At 43.2% G+C, this 17,117-nt stretch overlaps 2 protein-coding genes across 3 annotated transcripts; one reads left to right on the top strand and one right to left on the bottom strand.

The window, feature by feature from the left end:
* The first annotated feature begins 1,282 nt into the window (after nucleotides 1-1,282).
* On the top strand, nucleotides 1,283-8,280 carry LOC308123028 (digestive cysteine proteinase 2). 2 transcript variants are annotated; one of them, XM_080485264.1, is made up of 11 exons: nucleotides 1,283-1,499; nucleotides 1,944-2,003; nucleotides 2,084-2,176; nucleotides 3,137-3,309; nucleotides 3,650-3,902; nucleotides 3,977-4,172; nucleotides 4,255-4,448; nucleotides 4,523-4,614; nucleotides 6,568-6,729; nucleotides 7,235-7,424; nucleotides 7,511-8,280. In XM_080485264.1, the coding sequence occupies exons 1-11, from the start codon at nucleotides 1,454-1,456 to the stop codon at nucleotides 7,696-7,698; spliced, it is 1,647 nt and encodes a 548-aa protein (XP_080341390.1). In that variant the 5' UTR covers nucleotides 1,283-1,453; the 3' UTR covers nucleotides 7,699-8,280. The 2 variants fall into 2 exon arrangements, with proteins under 2 accessions (XP_080341390.1, XP_080341391.1); XM_080485265.1 differs by having other exon boundaries at nucleotides 1,343-1,499; nucleotides 3,977-4,098; nucleotides 4,271-4,448; nucleotides 7,511-8,273.
* On the bottom strand, nucleotides 7,979-17,117 carry LOC308123029 (solute carrier family 22 member 13). Its single transcript, XM_080485266.1, has 10 exons — nucleotides 16,245-17,117; nucleotides 15,507-15,610; nucleotides 13,946-14,100; nucleotides 13,100-13,268; nucleotides 12,835-12,949; nucleotides 11,734-11,840; nucleotides 11,427-11,638; nucleotides 11,206-11,314; nucleotides 10,790-11,002; nucleotides 7,979-9,822 (listed from the first exon to the last, which is right to left on the bottom strand). Exons 1-10 carry the CDS (start codon nucleotides 16,713-16,715, stop codon nucleotides 9,720-9,722), a joined length of 1,758 nt encoding a protein of 585 aa, XP_080341392.1. The 5' UTR covers nucleotides 16,716-17,117; the 3' UTR covers nucleotides 7,979-9,719.

Consider the following 17,117-nt stretch of genomic DNA (forward strand, 5'->3'; position numbering starts at 1 on the left):
CTTGATGTGTTTTATTCTGTGTTTATTTATCTATATATGACAATCTGTTTTTTCTTAGTGGTCGGTTCAGTGGAAAAAATAACTTAGTTTTGGTGCTTGAGAGGAGTGATAAGCACGACTTTAACCAGCGCTCATCTGTGTTTTTGTATTTACCCTGTGCCTGCCTGAGCGTGCAGGAAATGAAAGAACTACAGGTTAGATATATATCTAAGTTTAAGGCAGATTTGTGATCAAAAGCAGCTGCCATGACATCTGTAACTTCAGTTTATTCAATCAGCCCCCAGAATTACTGGCACCGGCCACATCCATGTGATAGAAACTATAACAGCAGTTCCCAAACGCAGGAATGCAGATTGAGGCCGAGTTAGAAGTCCTAAAGTCTTTTGGAGCTCAGACAACTCTGAAATCTGAAACCTGATTGAAGTAGAGACCATCAGTCCAGAAATGTTCACAATATCTTACCCACATATGTGCAACACTATAGTTAATCAAAACATGCAAGAAATTATATGAAATGCTGAATAGGAGACGTTTATCATGGGCCTGAAATTATGTGATGTGGGATTTTTGTGATGTATTATAAGGTTAAGAAAATTAATCTTAAGCAATTGAAATTATGAAATACATTAAAAACATTGATTACTGCTGTGTTTAAAGCTTTTGGAAAAACGCCTGTCTGAAGAAAGCTGTTGAGTATGTGTATTATATCTGGAGCTATACAGTTAAAAACATTTAATATCAATTTATTCTTTTGAACAATGTCAGTCAAAGCTACACAGGCTAAAAGGTACAAACGTGCCAGATTAGACAGAATAGTTCTATGTGGAGGCACGTGTGTTACAGTAATGATGCGTCATGTGGACTATTTATTCATGCTGCAGCAGATAACAGTTCAGGTGTGAAGAATGATGAAGAATGACACAGAACTGAACCACTCTATAACATTAGTTTTATTTGACTTTTTTTTACAAAACAAAAATAATATACACGTTATTTATTTGTGTAGTATGACCAAACTATATATATATATATATATATATATATATATATATATATTTGTGATTTGTGATCAAAAGCAGCTGCCATGACATCTGTAACTTCAGTTTATTCAATCAGCCCCCAGAATTACTGGCACCGGCCACATCCATCTATATATATATACAAAACACTCAAAAATCATATCGCACTATATCATGTGGCATCTACAAGTCATATGACATGAATCACGTGATCCTGCACCATTAAGTCCTGCCTCTTATGTCTGATTGGAGGATGTTTCCACCTCCCGCTCTCTGATTGGTGGAGAGCGGACGTCACTCATGTCCCCTGCGCTCTTTTCTTTATTCAATAAGTGTTTTTAAAGGTTACAGGATTTTCCTCTGGGTCACGTTTATTTTTCTTTTCAAGCCTTGCTGTGTTTCCTTGTCGTCTCTCTGAGCTCCGAGTAGAAATAATGCGGCGTTTGCTCGTTGCTGTTGTTGTTTTGTGGGCTGCCTCCGGTAAGAAACAAACATTTACTTTCCCTCTCGTGTTGTTTTCATTCAGCTCGTGTCGCAACACCGACACGGCGTCTAAAAAAACCCCCAAAACACTCCAATACAAACAGCCGAACAGGAAAGGTGATTAAACATCACGTTTGTTATGTTTTTCTACATTTTGTGCTGAATTGTGTCAAAAATAAGCTTGTATGTGAATGAACCATATGCAGACTAACGTTAAGTAAACAAACACAGCTGTTTACTTCTACACTAATCAGTTTACTGACACAAACTCAAACTTCACATCTTTTCTACCTGTTAAATACACATTTCGTGTATTATTCCCCTCCAAATGATATATAATCACACTTCCTGTACAGAAATAGTTTTAAATTTTCATTTATCAGGACAGTCTCACAGATTTATTTCAGGAATATTCCACTATTTTATTGTCTCTATTTCCAGCCTCGGAGGGAAAAGCAGTCCCATCACTTCCTGATTTTGGGAAAACCTATCATGTCAAAGGTAAACTGTCAACATTTTTCACATAATAAACTGTTTCCTCTGTGCGGTTTGAGCTCATGTGACTGTTTTCTCCTTTACAGGGGTCATCTCTCTGCCCTATGCCGAGATTACGGAGCCATTCGAGGCCTGGTTTGACCTCGCAGCAAAGTCCAGCCGAATTGACTACTACCATGGTAAGAAAACGCCTGAGGGGTTTTCATAAAAACACTTGATTGGACAAGTGGTTTGAAATGGAGAGCCTGTTGTATCATCGAGCGAAACGGGAAGGATCAGCACTTCTGTAGGAACTCGATCTGCTAACTTGTGTCACGTCCTCGTGACTTTAAATGACTGTGGTGCAGGATTTTCTGTCTCTTTAGCACTATTGAAGGACAATCGTTGTCTCAAAACACAGCCCAGTAACCTTCGTCATGTAATTATGGCCTTTAACTTTTTTTTTGCAAGGTCATTTTAAAAACAAGTTTACAAGTGACCCTTCAGATATTAACAGCTTTGTTTTCATATCAAAAACATGTTTTATAAGATAGTGTTTGTCCTGGTATAGTCTCTCATAGTTGTTATAAGAGAATCTCTTTTTGTAATGTAAAAGAAAAATCTACGGCCATAAAAGAGAGAAACTAATCAAACATGAATTTTGCTGTAGTTTGAAAAAGTTAACACATGTATGTGAGTAATTAATTATGTCACATTTTTAATGAAACTGACTGATTTCAACAATCTTGGTATTATTAATAGAGTTTCCTGTGTGACCAGGGGATTAGACCGTGCTTATGAGAGTGGATGCATTTGCCAGTGTTTAGCTTAGATTATATTTGGGGTCTACAGCCTTTTCCAATGTTGTGGGAAATTTATTAGGGGAGAAATTATCATCTTCCTGCATGTTTTTAATATTGCAAAAAGGACTTTTCTAGTTATATTCATGTTTTCTCTTTTATGTATCCAGTAAGTCTATATATTACATGTCTTTATGCTGGTCGATGTGCCTTTAATTCACAAATGACGTGATTGAAATACGAGGGGAAACCACTGTGAACCAGCAGTTTTAATGAAAATAGGCTGTTAAACAAAGCGCGGAAGGTTTCAAATGAAGGGAGCCGGTGAGGTTAACATCCCCTCTCCGTGTTTGTCCCCAGGCCAGGTTTCCACTTTCCAGCTGGGGTCGGAGCAGCCGTTTGGCACCTCCTACAAAATCAGTCCCGAGACGACAGAAAAAGAGCAAAATGTGATGAAGTGCTTTCAGGTCAACGGTACGAAGGAAGAAGCGGTCACGCCGCAGCCGTCGCTGCCCGACGTGCAGGGCTTCCAGGTGTGTGTGTGCTTATATAGATCCGTTCATAGATTTATCATCTTGCTAAATTTGAAATGTCACCAGTCGTTGCTGAGCTTGCAGCTTTTTCTAGAAACAATCAAATATTTTACAGTGTAATAAAATGAAGGTTTTCTCGTCGAGGTGTGACTAAACCAACTAAGTTTTGCTGACTGTATTCAATCAGTCTCAGAGTCTGTAGACTGTAGTTTAACTACAAACAGGCAGTGTTTCTTTTAGAGACGTCACAAACTTGAGTTTTCTATCATTTAAAGTAAATCCAGCTACAACAGATCAGATTGCTTCTGTTCCTCGACTAAGACTCGTCTTTCCCTGGCAGTTCCTGAGGATGGAGTACTTTGGAGGCTCCCTGTGTGAAGTTTGGCAGAACGTGACCACCGTGGGCAATAAGAAGAACACGTACACGCTGTGGGTGGCACATTCAGAGGGAGGAGCAGGTGGGACCGCCGCTCCCCTCCACTATGAGATGATGGGCTACAACACGCTGCTGGGTTCACATTACGACAAGTATCTGGTGGATTACAAGGAGTTCAGCGCCAAAGTGGACCCTAAGGTCTTCTCGCTGCCTGAAGGTTTGTGACATTCACCTCGGAGACGGATCACAAGCCTGGAGGACGCTTGTTTATGTTTATTTTCTTCCCTGAAGGCTTGACTTGTGGAGGATTTCCTGGTCCGGGAGTGGAGCACCACATGTTGGCCAATCCAATGAAAGATCTCATCCATACCTCCGCTTTGGGTCACTCGCAAAACATCTTCAACCATTTCAAGGTGAAGTTCCAGCGTCAGTACAGCGACGAACGAGAGCACGCCAAGAGGGAGCACGCTTTTGTTCATAATCTGCGGTGAGAGGACGCTCCGCTGCAGCCGAAGCTGTCAAGACAGAAGCAGTTCAGCACCAATGTGACCGGTTTCCTGTTCCTGTAGGTACGTTCACTCCAAGAACAGGGCGGGCCTGTCCTTCTCTCTTGCCCTGAACTCCCTGTCGGATCGCACCATGTCGGAGCTCGTGGCCATGAGGGGGAGCAAACGAGGAAAGACCCCAAACCGAGGACTCCCGTTCCCCTCCCAACTTTACGAAGGAGTCTCGGTACCGGAGTCGCTTGACTGGCGGCTTTACGGTATGTACAAGTCTTAAAGATTCGGTAAACACCCACCAGCATTCCAGGTTCATCACCCCTCTCTTCATTCCCAGGTGCCGTTACCCCGGTGAAGGACCAGGCCATCTGCGGCTCCTGCTGGAGCTTTGCCACCACTGGGGCAGTAGAGGGCGCTCTCTTCCTGAAGGTAAACCTTTTAGAAGCCTCTTACAACACAATCTCAGTCTCCTTCTAAATGTTGGAGTCCACAGATGTTTAGCTTGTGGAGTCAACTGATCCGGTTGTGGGTATTTATAATTATAATTGTCAGTGCTGGTACAATGTTGTGCTTATACTTATCAGTTATCAGTTATAACATCAGTTATAAAACACGTTGAGGGAGATGAGTTTAGATGTTACATCATTGCTAAAAGTTCAGTTACATCATGAAGAAACGCTAAAAATAAATGCACACTCTGAATTATATCAGGAGGACAATATGCTTTAAAATCTAAAGATAATCTCTTAATGACTTGTATGCATCACGCTGATTAAGTTCTTTGTCTTCTTCTTTTTTCTTTTTTTTTTAAGGCTGATTTAAGTTTGAACTTTTATTGTATTTCTGAATCTGTTGGTGGGTCGTTATGGTAAAAGGAGGTCTTCAATCTGATTCAACAAAGATGCAATTCAACTGTATTTATTGTCTTCATTGTAAGAGGGGACATAGATAATAGTGAATACAGGGGAAAATAGAAAAAAACTGATCTGATATTCTAAACAGGTTTAAAATGGTTTGGATGTGGAAATGCATGTTTTCTTCCTAATGCTAATGTACTTTTTGCGTTTTTGACAAATTACATAAAAAGACATCATGTGTTGTCTTAAGATTAAATGGAGTTTGATTATTTCTTGTAGTGAACAGAAATTAATATTTATTAGCAGTTTTCCATCCAGAATTAAAGAAAATCATGGTTTCATTTCTTTATTTTTTTCTATATTGCCAAATTCACCATCCATCTCACTTTGATAGAGAAACCCAACAGTTCAACATGAGTAAGCAAAGGCAACAGTGGAAAAGGAAAAACCCTCTGAACAGGAAGAAACCTTTGGTTGTGAATGGAGATTTTTCCCTCCCGAGCAGAGTCGGGTCCACAACATGCCTCATTGTGCCGCTCTCACTCACGTTAAGTGAGCTTGACAGTGCGAGTGAATAAATAAACCTGAGTCAATGTCAGCGCCGACCTGCCTCCATCCTGAAGGAGGCCGCCCTCAAAGGCATTCCTCCTCCTCCTCCTCCTCCGTCGCCTAGCAACATGATCCAAACATGATGGCGCCCCGCTGAGGTGACCACATGCTTCCACTCGCTCTTACACGCGGCCTCCTGCTCATGTCCCCTGGCGTGCAATCATAGAGACAGTCACAGTGGAGATTTAATCATAATGTCGATTGAAATACTGCTCTCATTTGCTGTCACTCATCAGTGTTTTATCTTGTGGTATAACCATGGAAAATGTTGTCCTTTTTAACATTTAAAGGGACATTTGTTCATTTCAAGCCCTTGAAGTATAAGAGTGTTTTAATCCTCATTAGTTTTGAGATGAGTTTTCCTCCTAATGTGACTCCGCAGCATAACAAGACCACTGAGGTTCAGCTCAATCGGCGATCTTTTCAGGGCTTGATTGTTGTGCAGTGAAGGCGAGTGCTTTGCTGTGGCCTGGAGAAAGCTGTGCCCAGAGACCCCCCCACCCCCACCCCAGCAGAGCGTCTTTGTACCCCTGCCAGCCTGGCCGCAGGAAGTGGCAGCCTCATAAACGGAGCCTCTCCCGGGGGAGCGAGGCTCAGATTCACTCCTGTGATCTCATGGTGCAGGCCCGGCAATCTATAGATTACAGCGGGTGTAAAAGTATGCGTCGTCCACTTCAACCACGCTTCTATTTCCAGTCAAAATATGCACGTTTCGCAATGTCGTCTGTTTCAACCTTAAACCGACGGCTGATTTAGGCCCCTCGGGTCACGTCGTGTCACGGGAGGCCGGCGTCCCACAGTGACTCTCCGGAGGTGGTGAGACCGAGGGCGCCGCTGTTCAGAGAACTGGCCGGGACGGGACGGTGATCCGCGTGCTGAGTGGGGTTGAATTCTTGTTTTGGCTCTCGTCTTTCAGACGGGCTCCCTGCAGGTCCTCTCCCAACAGATGCTCATCGACTGTTCCTGGGGCTTCGGCAACAACGCCTGCGATGGTGGCGAGGAGTGGAGAGCGTACGAGTGGATCATGAAGCACGGAGGCATCGCCACCATGGAGACCTACGGACCGTATATGGGAATGGTGAGACAGTTTCAGGACGATACAGTGGGGGGAAAAACCACAAACCTCTTATAGCAAGTGATTTTTGGTGATTTGTTTCCAAACTAAAAAAGCAAAATAACCAAGAGCATCAGTTAGAACTGGAGGTAATAAAAAAGCAGATCTCGCCCCGAACAGGCCAGCGGTCCGTCAAACAGCAAGTCAACGGAACAAGCATGACACACAGAACCTCTGATATGAATCTACGTCCTCTTTTTGTGACATGTTTGTTTGTTTTCATAATCATAGTTAAAGTGCAATTCGAACAACTGGCGTTATGAAGCTGAAGATGTTGATTCTGAATCAAAATCTGAAGTTCTTTGACGGACTGTGGTTTTTTTCAAAGGAGTTCCAAAGGCCAAAGTGTAACTATGTTATAGTCTGGTTCTTCCTGAGCATTCAATTTGTTTTATTCCCCGTGTAAAAACCCAAACTTGTTCACTCCACGACGCCGTATCCATACAACCTTATATTTTCTCTCAAACAGAACGGATTCTGCCACCTGAACTCCTCTCAGCTCGTCGCGCACATCCAGAGCTACACCAACGTCACATCCGGCGACGCAGAGGCTTTAAAGCTGGCGCTCTTCAAGAACGGGCCGGCTGCGATCAGCATTGACGCCGCCCATCGATCGTTTGTTTTCTACAGTCACGGCGTCTACTACGAACCGGCATGTGGTGAGTTTACGTCTCGCTCGTGCTTCTGTTTTTGTACAAGAACCGGCGCGTTTCCTCTAAAATTGAGCGCATGGTCCGTCCCTCAGGCAACACCCCTGATGACTTGGACCACGCCGTGCTGGCGGTGGGATACGGTACCTTACAGGGCGAGCCATACTGGCTGGTGAAGAACTCCTGGTCCACCTACTGGGGCAATGACGGCTACATCCTCATGTCTTTGAAGGATAACAACTGTGGCGTCACCACTGATGCTACGTACGTTACACTGGCGTAGACGGAGCCGCCGTCCTCTGAGTAAAGCTGCTCCGCTCCTGTTGAAGCCACTTCATGTGCCTGAGGCACTTGCCGGTTCGAGGCCAAACTTGATTGTTGTGATCAAAGATTCTGTAACTTTTTCATTTCCGTGAATTCCAATATGTCCTGCAAGTTGCTCTCCGGTGAATGTGACGCGCGTCTGCATTGAACTGAGCTGCCTGGTGATGGAAATAATGTCCTAAATGTTGTTGAACGTTCATGTGACTGTGGAAAAAAACAAATCGTACACAGAAGAAGTTGACTTTTTCAATCAAGTTTATTGCTGGAGGGGCGCGAACACAAGGCCTTCGTGTCAGCTGAACACAGTTTGTGACATTTTCCTTTTTGTGTTTTTAAAAAACAAATAAAAAAATTGTTGTTGAGAAATATCACAGATGTACAAAGTCCCCAGTTTAGATGACCAGCTGGCTGGACCCTCGCTGCAAAACACCCCCCCCCACCTGCTTCCCGTCTGATCCCTAGTCTTTTAAATTGTTGCATGCAAATGCATTGAACAAAGAATCGTCTCAATAAAGAACTGACATCGTTTATTCCATCTGTGGTAATGTCTCCGCTCATTGGAACAAGGCTGCACGCTGCAGTAAGGCATAGATAAAGTGTATGTGTCCTGATTTGCAAGAGAAACAAACACGTTAAGAGTAAGTGACTTGTTTTTTAACCCTATTGCCACCTGGTCAAGACACGGTGGTAAATCAGAGGCAGTGAAATGTTGTTTGGATGTTTAAATCCGCAGAGGAGGAATATATATGGTTCCGAAATACCGCGCACAGCAGGTTCTGGGTAAAAGTTCACAAACCCAAGACCATAAAATTTAGCAGATGGCAATTTATGACACCCAACACTCTCATAGCAAGAGTTCAAGAGATTAGACTGAAATAGTTATAAGAAGGGGAAAGGATAGTGTTTCTTGGACACGGCGTCAAACTTTATGAATCATTTAGGCCGAGCTCAAGATTTTTCTTTCAACACGTCCTCAAATTCATGCAGTGGAATAAAACGTTACTCCACATTTACATTTTGTGCGTTCAAAGCGCACTGGCCTTGAATTTCTTGGCTGTAGGGACAGTTCCTTTGGTAACCACATCACCTTTATTACATGACCTGTGCTCCTGATGCATGCCAGGAAGTCATTATTGTGGCTCTAGTCCTTCTACACAAGTGTAGCCCTTAAACAAGTTAAAACGTACAAAACACTTCTAACTGCAGGTCAAAGTCATCACAGTTGTCACCCTACGTCTGAGTACAATTAAGTGAAAATTAGAACGAACCAGGAGTCGTAATGCTCAGGTCACTAAAAATCAAGGATCTCTTCACATGCCAACACATTCACATCCCAAGATTTCCTGACAAAACTATAATCTAGCTACAGCAGTACATGGACAGCTACATTAGGCATAACAAAGGTAACTAACGCATGCAATTATCTCAGATTGAGAGGACAAGACAAGATGAGGCTTTGACAATATTCTGGATACAGCTCAGAGATGTTGCACACCTCTATACAAAAATATTTGTGGAGATGCCCTTTATGAATATTCACAACAAATCCTTCTATGCTGAAAAATACATACAAAGTTCCCAAAAAATAGTCGCTCAACGGCACCACGAGTAATGAGAAAGATCAGAGGCGACAATCTGCTGGTGTTTTGTCCGTCGTCGGTCTTCACATCAGTTGTGTTTGGTCCGCGGATCAATAAATGTTGTGCGTCTGTTCTGCCTCTCAGCATTTTTAAAATCTATGAAACCTATTTTAAAAGTAGAGTAAAAGTGTGAATGTCGCACAGGTTGGTAAACAACAGACTTCTTCTTGGTCTTCTGCGTCTTGCGTGTGCGCTGGATCCCCTGCGTACTGCTTTAGTGTGTGAATCACGTTTGGCCTTCTTGCATAGAGCACTGATCCTGACATGTAACTGCATAGTGGCGGTCAGTGCGGCATCTGGTATTGGATCCTGTGTGAATAGTGGAATGTGTGCGTCGCTGTTAGGCCTGGCTCGCTAAGTGCTGCAGCTCTTGCTTTTCGGCACCGCTCGAGGATTGGATGGCATCTTCGCACATCTCGTGGTTTTCCTTGGCGGGAGGCGGCCTGTGCGGAGACAAAACACAGAGATCTGTGGAGAGGTTGGACAGCATAACAGACGGAGAGACACAGCCAGTCAGCCTTTACTTTGTAATTGTTTTTTGGCCCCATTTTGCTCGTAAAGCAGCGCTGAACCATCGAGGTATGAACTCGACCTCTGAATGTGCCTTGTGGAATTAAACACTAAATTGTCTGGAACAAATCTTTTAAGTTGAGCTTGAGCACGTACGCTTAAACTGAAGTGATTCGTTGCATTTTTGCAGAAAAGAGGAGTTGCAACTGGAAAACGTGACTTTTGCCCATTTCACTGTGTTTTTGCACCTAGAAGCCTTCTGATAATGTTTCTCTAAAATTTTACCCATTTCAGTTTGGTTTTTTCAGATAAGTGTTGATAATACACTCTTTCATGGTGGACCTCTTTGTACTTTGGAGTTAAGGTTAATACTTTATAGGACACCTATTGGAATACCTGGGTGTAGTTGAAGGACTTTTTGAGACATTTTTAAATCAGTCTCAATATACCAAATTACAAGATTTTTATATACAGTATAATGGACTATGCTAGAAAGTAGAACACATATTTATTTAATATTGTCCTGAAATCCGACACTTGCAGGAGCTATCTCAATGTTTATAACAACTGTTTGGACATATTTTCAGCGACTATCATCAGTTTATTGTATTTATTTGGACAAAACATTATAAAAAAAAATTGGAAATTAGCAGATAAGCTCACCTGCCAAATAAAGGGCTAAAGGTGGAGTGCTCACATTTTACTGATCTGGCCCACTTGAGCTGCACCACAAACTCATGAGTCTCACTCCACCTTGGATGATCTAAGCTTAGTGGGATCTCAATGGATCAGACTAGTTTATTCATTCTACAGATATTTGATCAGATGGACATGTCATTAATATGCTGCAATGCTTTCCTGTTTATACTGACACCCTTTTTACGAGACCCCTTTCAGTACCTGACGTCCCAGTTTTCCACGTCGTCCACAGTGTCGGGCAGAGGTCTACCGGCGGTTTCGGGCAGTGCCAGGGCAAGGAGGGCACCTAAAAGCGGTGACGCCCCAAAGATGATGAGGGGAGTGATGGGGCTGTGGTTCTGCAGCATGTTGATGACGGGGGCTAACACCCCGCCCATCCTCGCAAACATGCTGGTCACTCCTATTCCTGTTTGCCTGAAGCCATAACAAGTCAGAGAGATTTAGTAAAAACTTATCAGACACAAGTCCACTAGTTTCACTTCAACACTAATAAAGACTTTTGAATGATCTTCTGTAGGATTACTACAAGGACTATTGACATAATCGTGAAAAACAACTCAAGCAAACAACTTGTGAAATGAAGAGAAACATAAAACAATTCATTAATACTCATTTACCTTAACACAGTGGGAAATATCTCAGCAGTGTAAACATAGATGGAAGCGAAAGACGCTGTTATACCAAACTTTCCTGCCATGGCAAGACCAGTCAGGATGTTGGGATAATCTACAGACAAAGAGGAAGAACATTTTTCAGGTCATGAAAGGCACCCATGGGTAAGGTATTTGGGAAGAATCACATGTGCCTTCCTGTCAGAACTAAAGAATATCCTTCCTACCAGCAGGGATGGCGAGCATCAGCAGACAGGCGAAACCTCCAACAGCCAGGAAGCCGCACTGGGAGTATCGCCGGCTGAAGGGCAGGAGAATGAGAACCATCGACCGGGCAGGGATCTCCACCAAACCGAACACGAACTGGGTCAGGTAAAGGTCCGTACCCAGCCTGGACACGCCCAGCGAGAGACCATAATACACCAACACGTTCACAAACCTGGCAGAGCAAACAGAAAGGTGAAGGGGTGAGTCCAAACGTTTATTGTTCACTTCTATAGGAATCACATTGATGTGAAAAAAATGGAAACTCACCAGATGTAGAATAAGATAAACCCTCTCTTCCTCATCTGTGGCGTCCGCACAAGATCGAGTGCTGAGTATCGTTGCTTCCCCCCTACAACAATCTGACACTTCTCAACCTGATGTGCAGAAGAAGTTTTAAGTCAATGAAAGACGTTAAGATGAGGCTCCAAACATTTTGCATCATTGAATATTGTTGTTTTTTCTTTTTTTTAATGACTTAAATACCAAAAGGCTTCTCAGTGTAGTTCCTCGTTTTCTCTGTTATTGTCTGGTTTGGTGATACATAATTAAAGATGAGTCACCAAACACGGGATTAGATAAACTCTTCACTTTATCTTGTGTCTTCATGCACTGAAAATGTGTTAAAGATTTATTGACCATTGGCCAAAATGTTACATATTTCATTATTGTGAAAATCTAATGAGATGTGAACCATGGAAGTGTGTGATTGATCTGATGGGAGTCAAACACCAACCAGCCAACCAGCCAGCCACTAAGCTTCAGCTACTTTCCACTCTTACCAGTACAACTCTGTCCTCCATCACTTCCTTCTTCACACTCTCCACCTCCTCTACCTGGACCTTTGATTCTTTCTCAGTATTTATCCAGCAACTATTGCTTCAGACTGAATAAGCTAAACTGTCTTCTTAGCAGTGGGGCACCATTAATGATCGGTGTCCTTGTTGGTACTCGCCAGGAAAAGTTTGATAAAAACATTAAATGAGTCAAATAAATGCTTTGGGTGGGACGTCCCTTCAACACACGGCGCATTGAAGCACTGTAAGTAGGTGGTGTTGATTCAATCCCTTCCTGCTGCTATATATACTCAGCAAATACGCTCCTGACTTCTGTTTGAATATCATTTACTTTAAACTGCAGCTAGATATATGTAAAGTGTGGTAATCTTAGGCTTCTAGTTCAGCACCATAGTAAAATAATGAGTGCTATTTAGTTAGTCAGTTAACTCCTGTTGTTTGGGGCTGAAAAGAGGTCAGTTAAGGAACTCTGTTAATAAAAAAATGACAGCTTGTGGCTAAAGTCATTTTGCAGCGTGCTGCCAAAAAATATCAAGAGAGATTGTTATGTGGTGTCAAATGGAACAAGGTGCACCTGAACCGTGGGAGGTAAGACCCGGCCATTAACCAGTGCCGCTTTGCGAAGGAGTGCAATGGCCTCCTCTCTCCTGTCGTTCGCCAAAAGCCACCTGGCAGACTGAGGGAGCACCCTGACAGCAGCAAACCAACGACAAGGGGGGAAAAAAGAGTCAAGAGAGAGAAGATAGGGATGGAAATGAGTGTCACAAAGAGGGCATTCATATGTTCACGTTATGAATACACAGAGGATCTAATGTCCAGATGCCAGCTGAATTTCGCACCATATATAGAAGACGAGCAGGAAGCCCGGCACTGATATAGCCATTTGGAGTTTTCTCCAGTCTCGGATCAGATATGCGATTCCTGCCAGCAGCATATAACCCAGGCCAAAGGCGTAGTCTGTGGTGATGCCAGCCAACATGCGTCTCTTGGTGCATGTCCACTCAGTACCTGTTGGGAGTGAAAACAAGGAGGGGAGGAGAGGGAAGGGGAGGAAAGGAGAGGAGAGGAGGAGTCATGGGCACTGGGTTCACCTAAGGTAGAAGGTTGGAGCTTTGAGGTATGAAGGAAAAAGTAGAAAAGGTTTTGTGGACAAAGTGTTAAATTGGCATATTTGCAGACACAGTTGCAGATGAGTTTGTTTCTCATCTTTCTTTGGTAAAAGCCAGTGAGCTGAGTTTAAAGTCGAGAAAGAACTCTCATCAAAGTGAACACCTCCCATTTGTAATGTGATCGACTTATGCTTGTGACGATTTATAGGTGAGGTGCATCAATATGGGAATATACTAGTGACGTTTTGAGAAAAAGGTAGGATTTGCTTGATTAAAGGCCAATTTTCATTGTACATCAAGTGAAACCGAGTGAGGTTCTTTTAATTACTATTTAAAAACTGATATAAACCTGGTTCGAACAATCATTGCAGAGAATGTTCCTTTAAGCTTAATGATTTGCTTTGTTGGTGAAATCCCCTGGCAAGTGTGTGGATACATATTCAGAACTGTGGTGGGGACAAACATGTTCCAATTTTGGGAACTGGTTGTTATAATGGGCACAGAAAGGAGAGAATCGTTCATGATTTGGATGTGGATGTATGTCAAAGCAGGACAACATGTGTCTGTGGCCAGTACCGAGTACAAAAGCATTGATGATGATCCCCGATATGGTGGTGCCAACCGCAAAGCGAAGAATCGCATAGACGGTGAAGTTTGGTGCAAACGCGACAGCGACTCCAAAGACAGTCTGAAGACCGATGGACAGCAGCAGGACGAAACGCCGGCCATACCTGACACAGAGGGAGATGAAACATGAGTGTAGCTTTATCTCTGCAAGAAAAGAAACGATTCTAACCTTCAATAAATCAGTTTTGTTGAAGCCAATTGATAAGCTCAGACATGGGAGTACTGAGACGTGTTGCAGCTGACGGAGAAAACTAAAGGATGAAAAGCACTTTCAGAGGGACTTGTTTATGTCAATGGAGGAATAAATCGCCTCAGCAAGGACACAATCCAGTTAACAAAACACGATGGTCCGAAAGGAATCAACTTCTCTGATAACTCCAATCTGCTGCACCTCAGTCTGATTGTTTCCAGGTTGGATGTGGTTTTCTGGTGTTCTATTGGTACATTAACTGGTTGGGACACAGCTGGTTTGGCACGACGCAGAGAAACCATCCTGTGTGCTGACAACCGGTTTGTTGATTTATGAATCAATGCTCCAGTCAGTCTCCCCTCCCTCGCTCCATTTGGGCAACAGACAAAAAATAATCCCGCTTTGAATACCGTGTCAAAAGCATAGCAGTTGTCACGTCTTATCAGTCAGATTCAGATGTGGGCGAGTGTGATCCTCTCACATCTTTCAGCTTCTCACTGGACTAATGCACATATCTAACCATAATAATGATGTGGAGGTTTTATATAGCACTTTTCTGGACACGCAAAGACACTCTTGTTTACTTGTCATACATCTCTGTAACCAATTCTTGTGGGTGTTTTTTAGCCTGTTTTATGCCTTTAACCTAAAATGTCTCAGGTATTTCTCCACATAAGACTTCAAAATAGATAAACCAATTTCTCTACCAGTGAAAATGACCAGGTTGAATGAAACTCAAATATTCTTTCCCAGACTTTCTTTATTTGGATTTAATCACGGTGAGCTTACCAACACTTACATTTGGAAACTCAACAATGAGTAGCTGCAGTGGAAGGCAGGTGATATAATGAAATGTGACATATTTTGATTAAAAAACACTGAACCATTCCAAGTCATATCTGTCACCTTGAAACACAAGACAAAAGTCTTTTTTTTTTTTATCATTTTTAGATAGCCTGGGGTCGATCAGTTTGGATTATAAATGCTGGGAAGTGAATGTGACCATACAAAAGCTCTTGGTGGCTTAAAGAATGATGAGATGACCCATCATCTCATTTAGTGAGGAGAACTGTTTCAAGAGCAGAACTACTAGAAAACACTAGTTTCATTCAAACTGCTGTGTATATCTTTAGCCCTTGAGCTAAACCACCAGAATATGCCAGTTGCCCTACTTACACTAAAGACTTGACGTCCAGCAGCCATGCTTTGATGTTGAGCATCTGGCTGTATGTCGCCTCTGTACAGAGACGGGAAGGGGGGGGGGGGGGGGGGGGGGGGGGGGGGGGGTGACAGATTCTGAAAGACAGCTGCAAGACATACCTGTCAGCCATGGCGCCAAATATCAGGGATCCCACCAAGAGGCCAAACATGTAGATGGAGGATCCGAGGCTGTTCAGTCCAGCTTTGCTACACACCAGGTCCCACTGGGAGATTACAAGAAAAACTCTTACTGTACCTCAGGAAGCCAATAGTAACTGCTGAAATCAGTCGGGTGGGACTAGCAGTTGCACCAAAAGAGCCAGCTACTGAAAGATTCTATCTTGACAACAAATGCGCTTAGTTCGTCCAGTTCAATTTGTTTTTATCAACTTGTTTTATCAAGACCCCCATTGTATGGAAATAGGGGGATACAGCATCAGAAGATTGATACACCATTTTCAGTAATGTGCTTCATGTAAATATATTACAAATGAATAATTTAAATTTAGATTACACAATGAGAGTGAGTGAGGTCAAAGGGGGAGAGGTGATTATTTTCATCCTAGTGGGCCCCAAGAAGTTCACTACAGCCATGCTTGGCAGGCTGCTGGGTTTATTTATAAGTACACGTAACCAGAAATAGAGAAGTGTTACATGTTACAATGTATTGACACGCTTTGGTTTGAGTTTCTTTTTGTAACCTATATTTAAAAACAATAGATGTGAATGCTCCCAAGAACAACTGCATGAAGTGTTTGACTCTTCTGCCAGACAGGCTGAGAGTGGATTTATTCTAGAATGAAGCTGTTTGGTGACCCACATCAAAACATGTGCCATGTTGTTGTGGTTCCTATGTACCTCGGTGACTGTGGTGCTCTCGAACACCTCCTGGCTGTAGACCCATCCGTGGCCACACGGGACGCGCTCAGTCCGGTTGCCGTGCAGCAGGACATCCGATGAGTAGCAAGACGCGTCCGGGAGGCTCGAGTTTGTTGCGAAAGCACCTGACACGAAGGTCTGATTCCCGGCAGCGGAGCTGGAGTTGTCCCGGCACTGAAAGGGTGGCGTGGCGCCCGAAAAGACGCTCACCATCATGTGGAAGGCGAGGAGGATCTGAGGTAAACAAATCCATATGTACAGGATTTTCTGGTATTTTCCAAAGCCCCCGATGGCAGAGAGGATCTGATCGAAATTCATTGTGGCTAAATGTAGGCCAGAGGGACGAGGATCATGGGGATCACAGGGAGGAGGAGGACTGGCTGGAGATATTCTCCAAAACAATGAATCGACGAGGCTGCGGTGCGCAAAAAGAGGTGAATGTATTCCCATGTGCTGCTGTGGTCAGTTCAAATGCAAGCCCTACCAATGTTTAACAATCCTGGAAGTAAACAGACATCATCTCACCTCCAATCCACTTCCACCTTCCTGCTGTCTGTAAATGCGGATTCATACAGGTTTAATAAATACTCCAAAAACAAGAGGCTGCGCTCTCAAAGTTTCTCTCTCCAAAAATCCCCAACATGATATAGAAATCACACCAGCAATGCACCCGATTCATGTGAAAAACTGTATGAAAAATTACTCCATAATTTAGGATCTTTAAAAAAAAAAAGAGTGAGAGTCGCGCGCGTCGATCCGAGGGTCGCTGTTTCTGTTGTTGATCTAGCTGCTGTTTTCCACACGGTGAAGGACCAGCACATATACATTCACCCTGACGCCAGTTGTGAGCTC

Source organism: Lipophrys pholis (assembly GCF_963383615.2).
Source record: "Lipophrys pholis genome assembly, chromosome: 17".
Classification (NCBI taxonomy): domain Eukaryota; kingdom Metazoa; phylum Chordata; class Actinopteri; order Blenniiformes; family Blenniidae; genus Lipophrys; species Lipophrys pholis.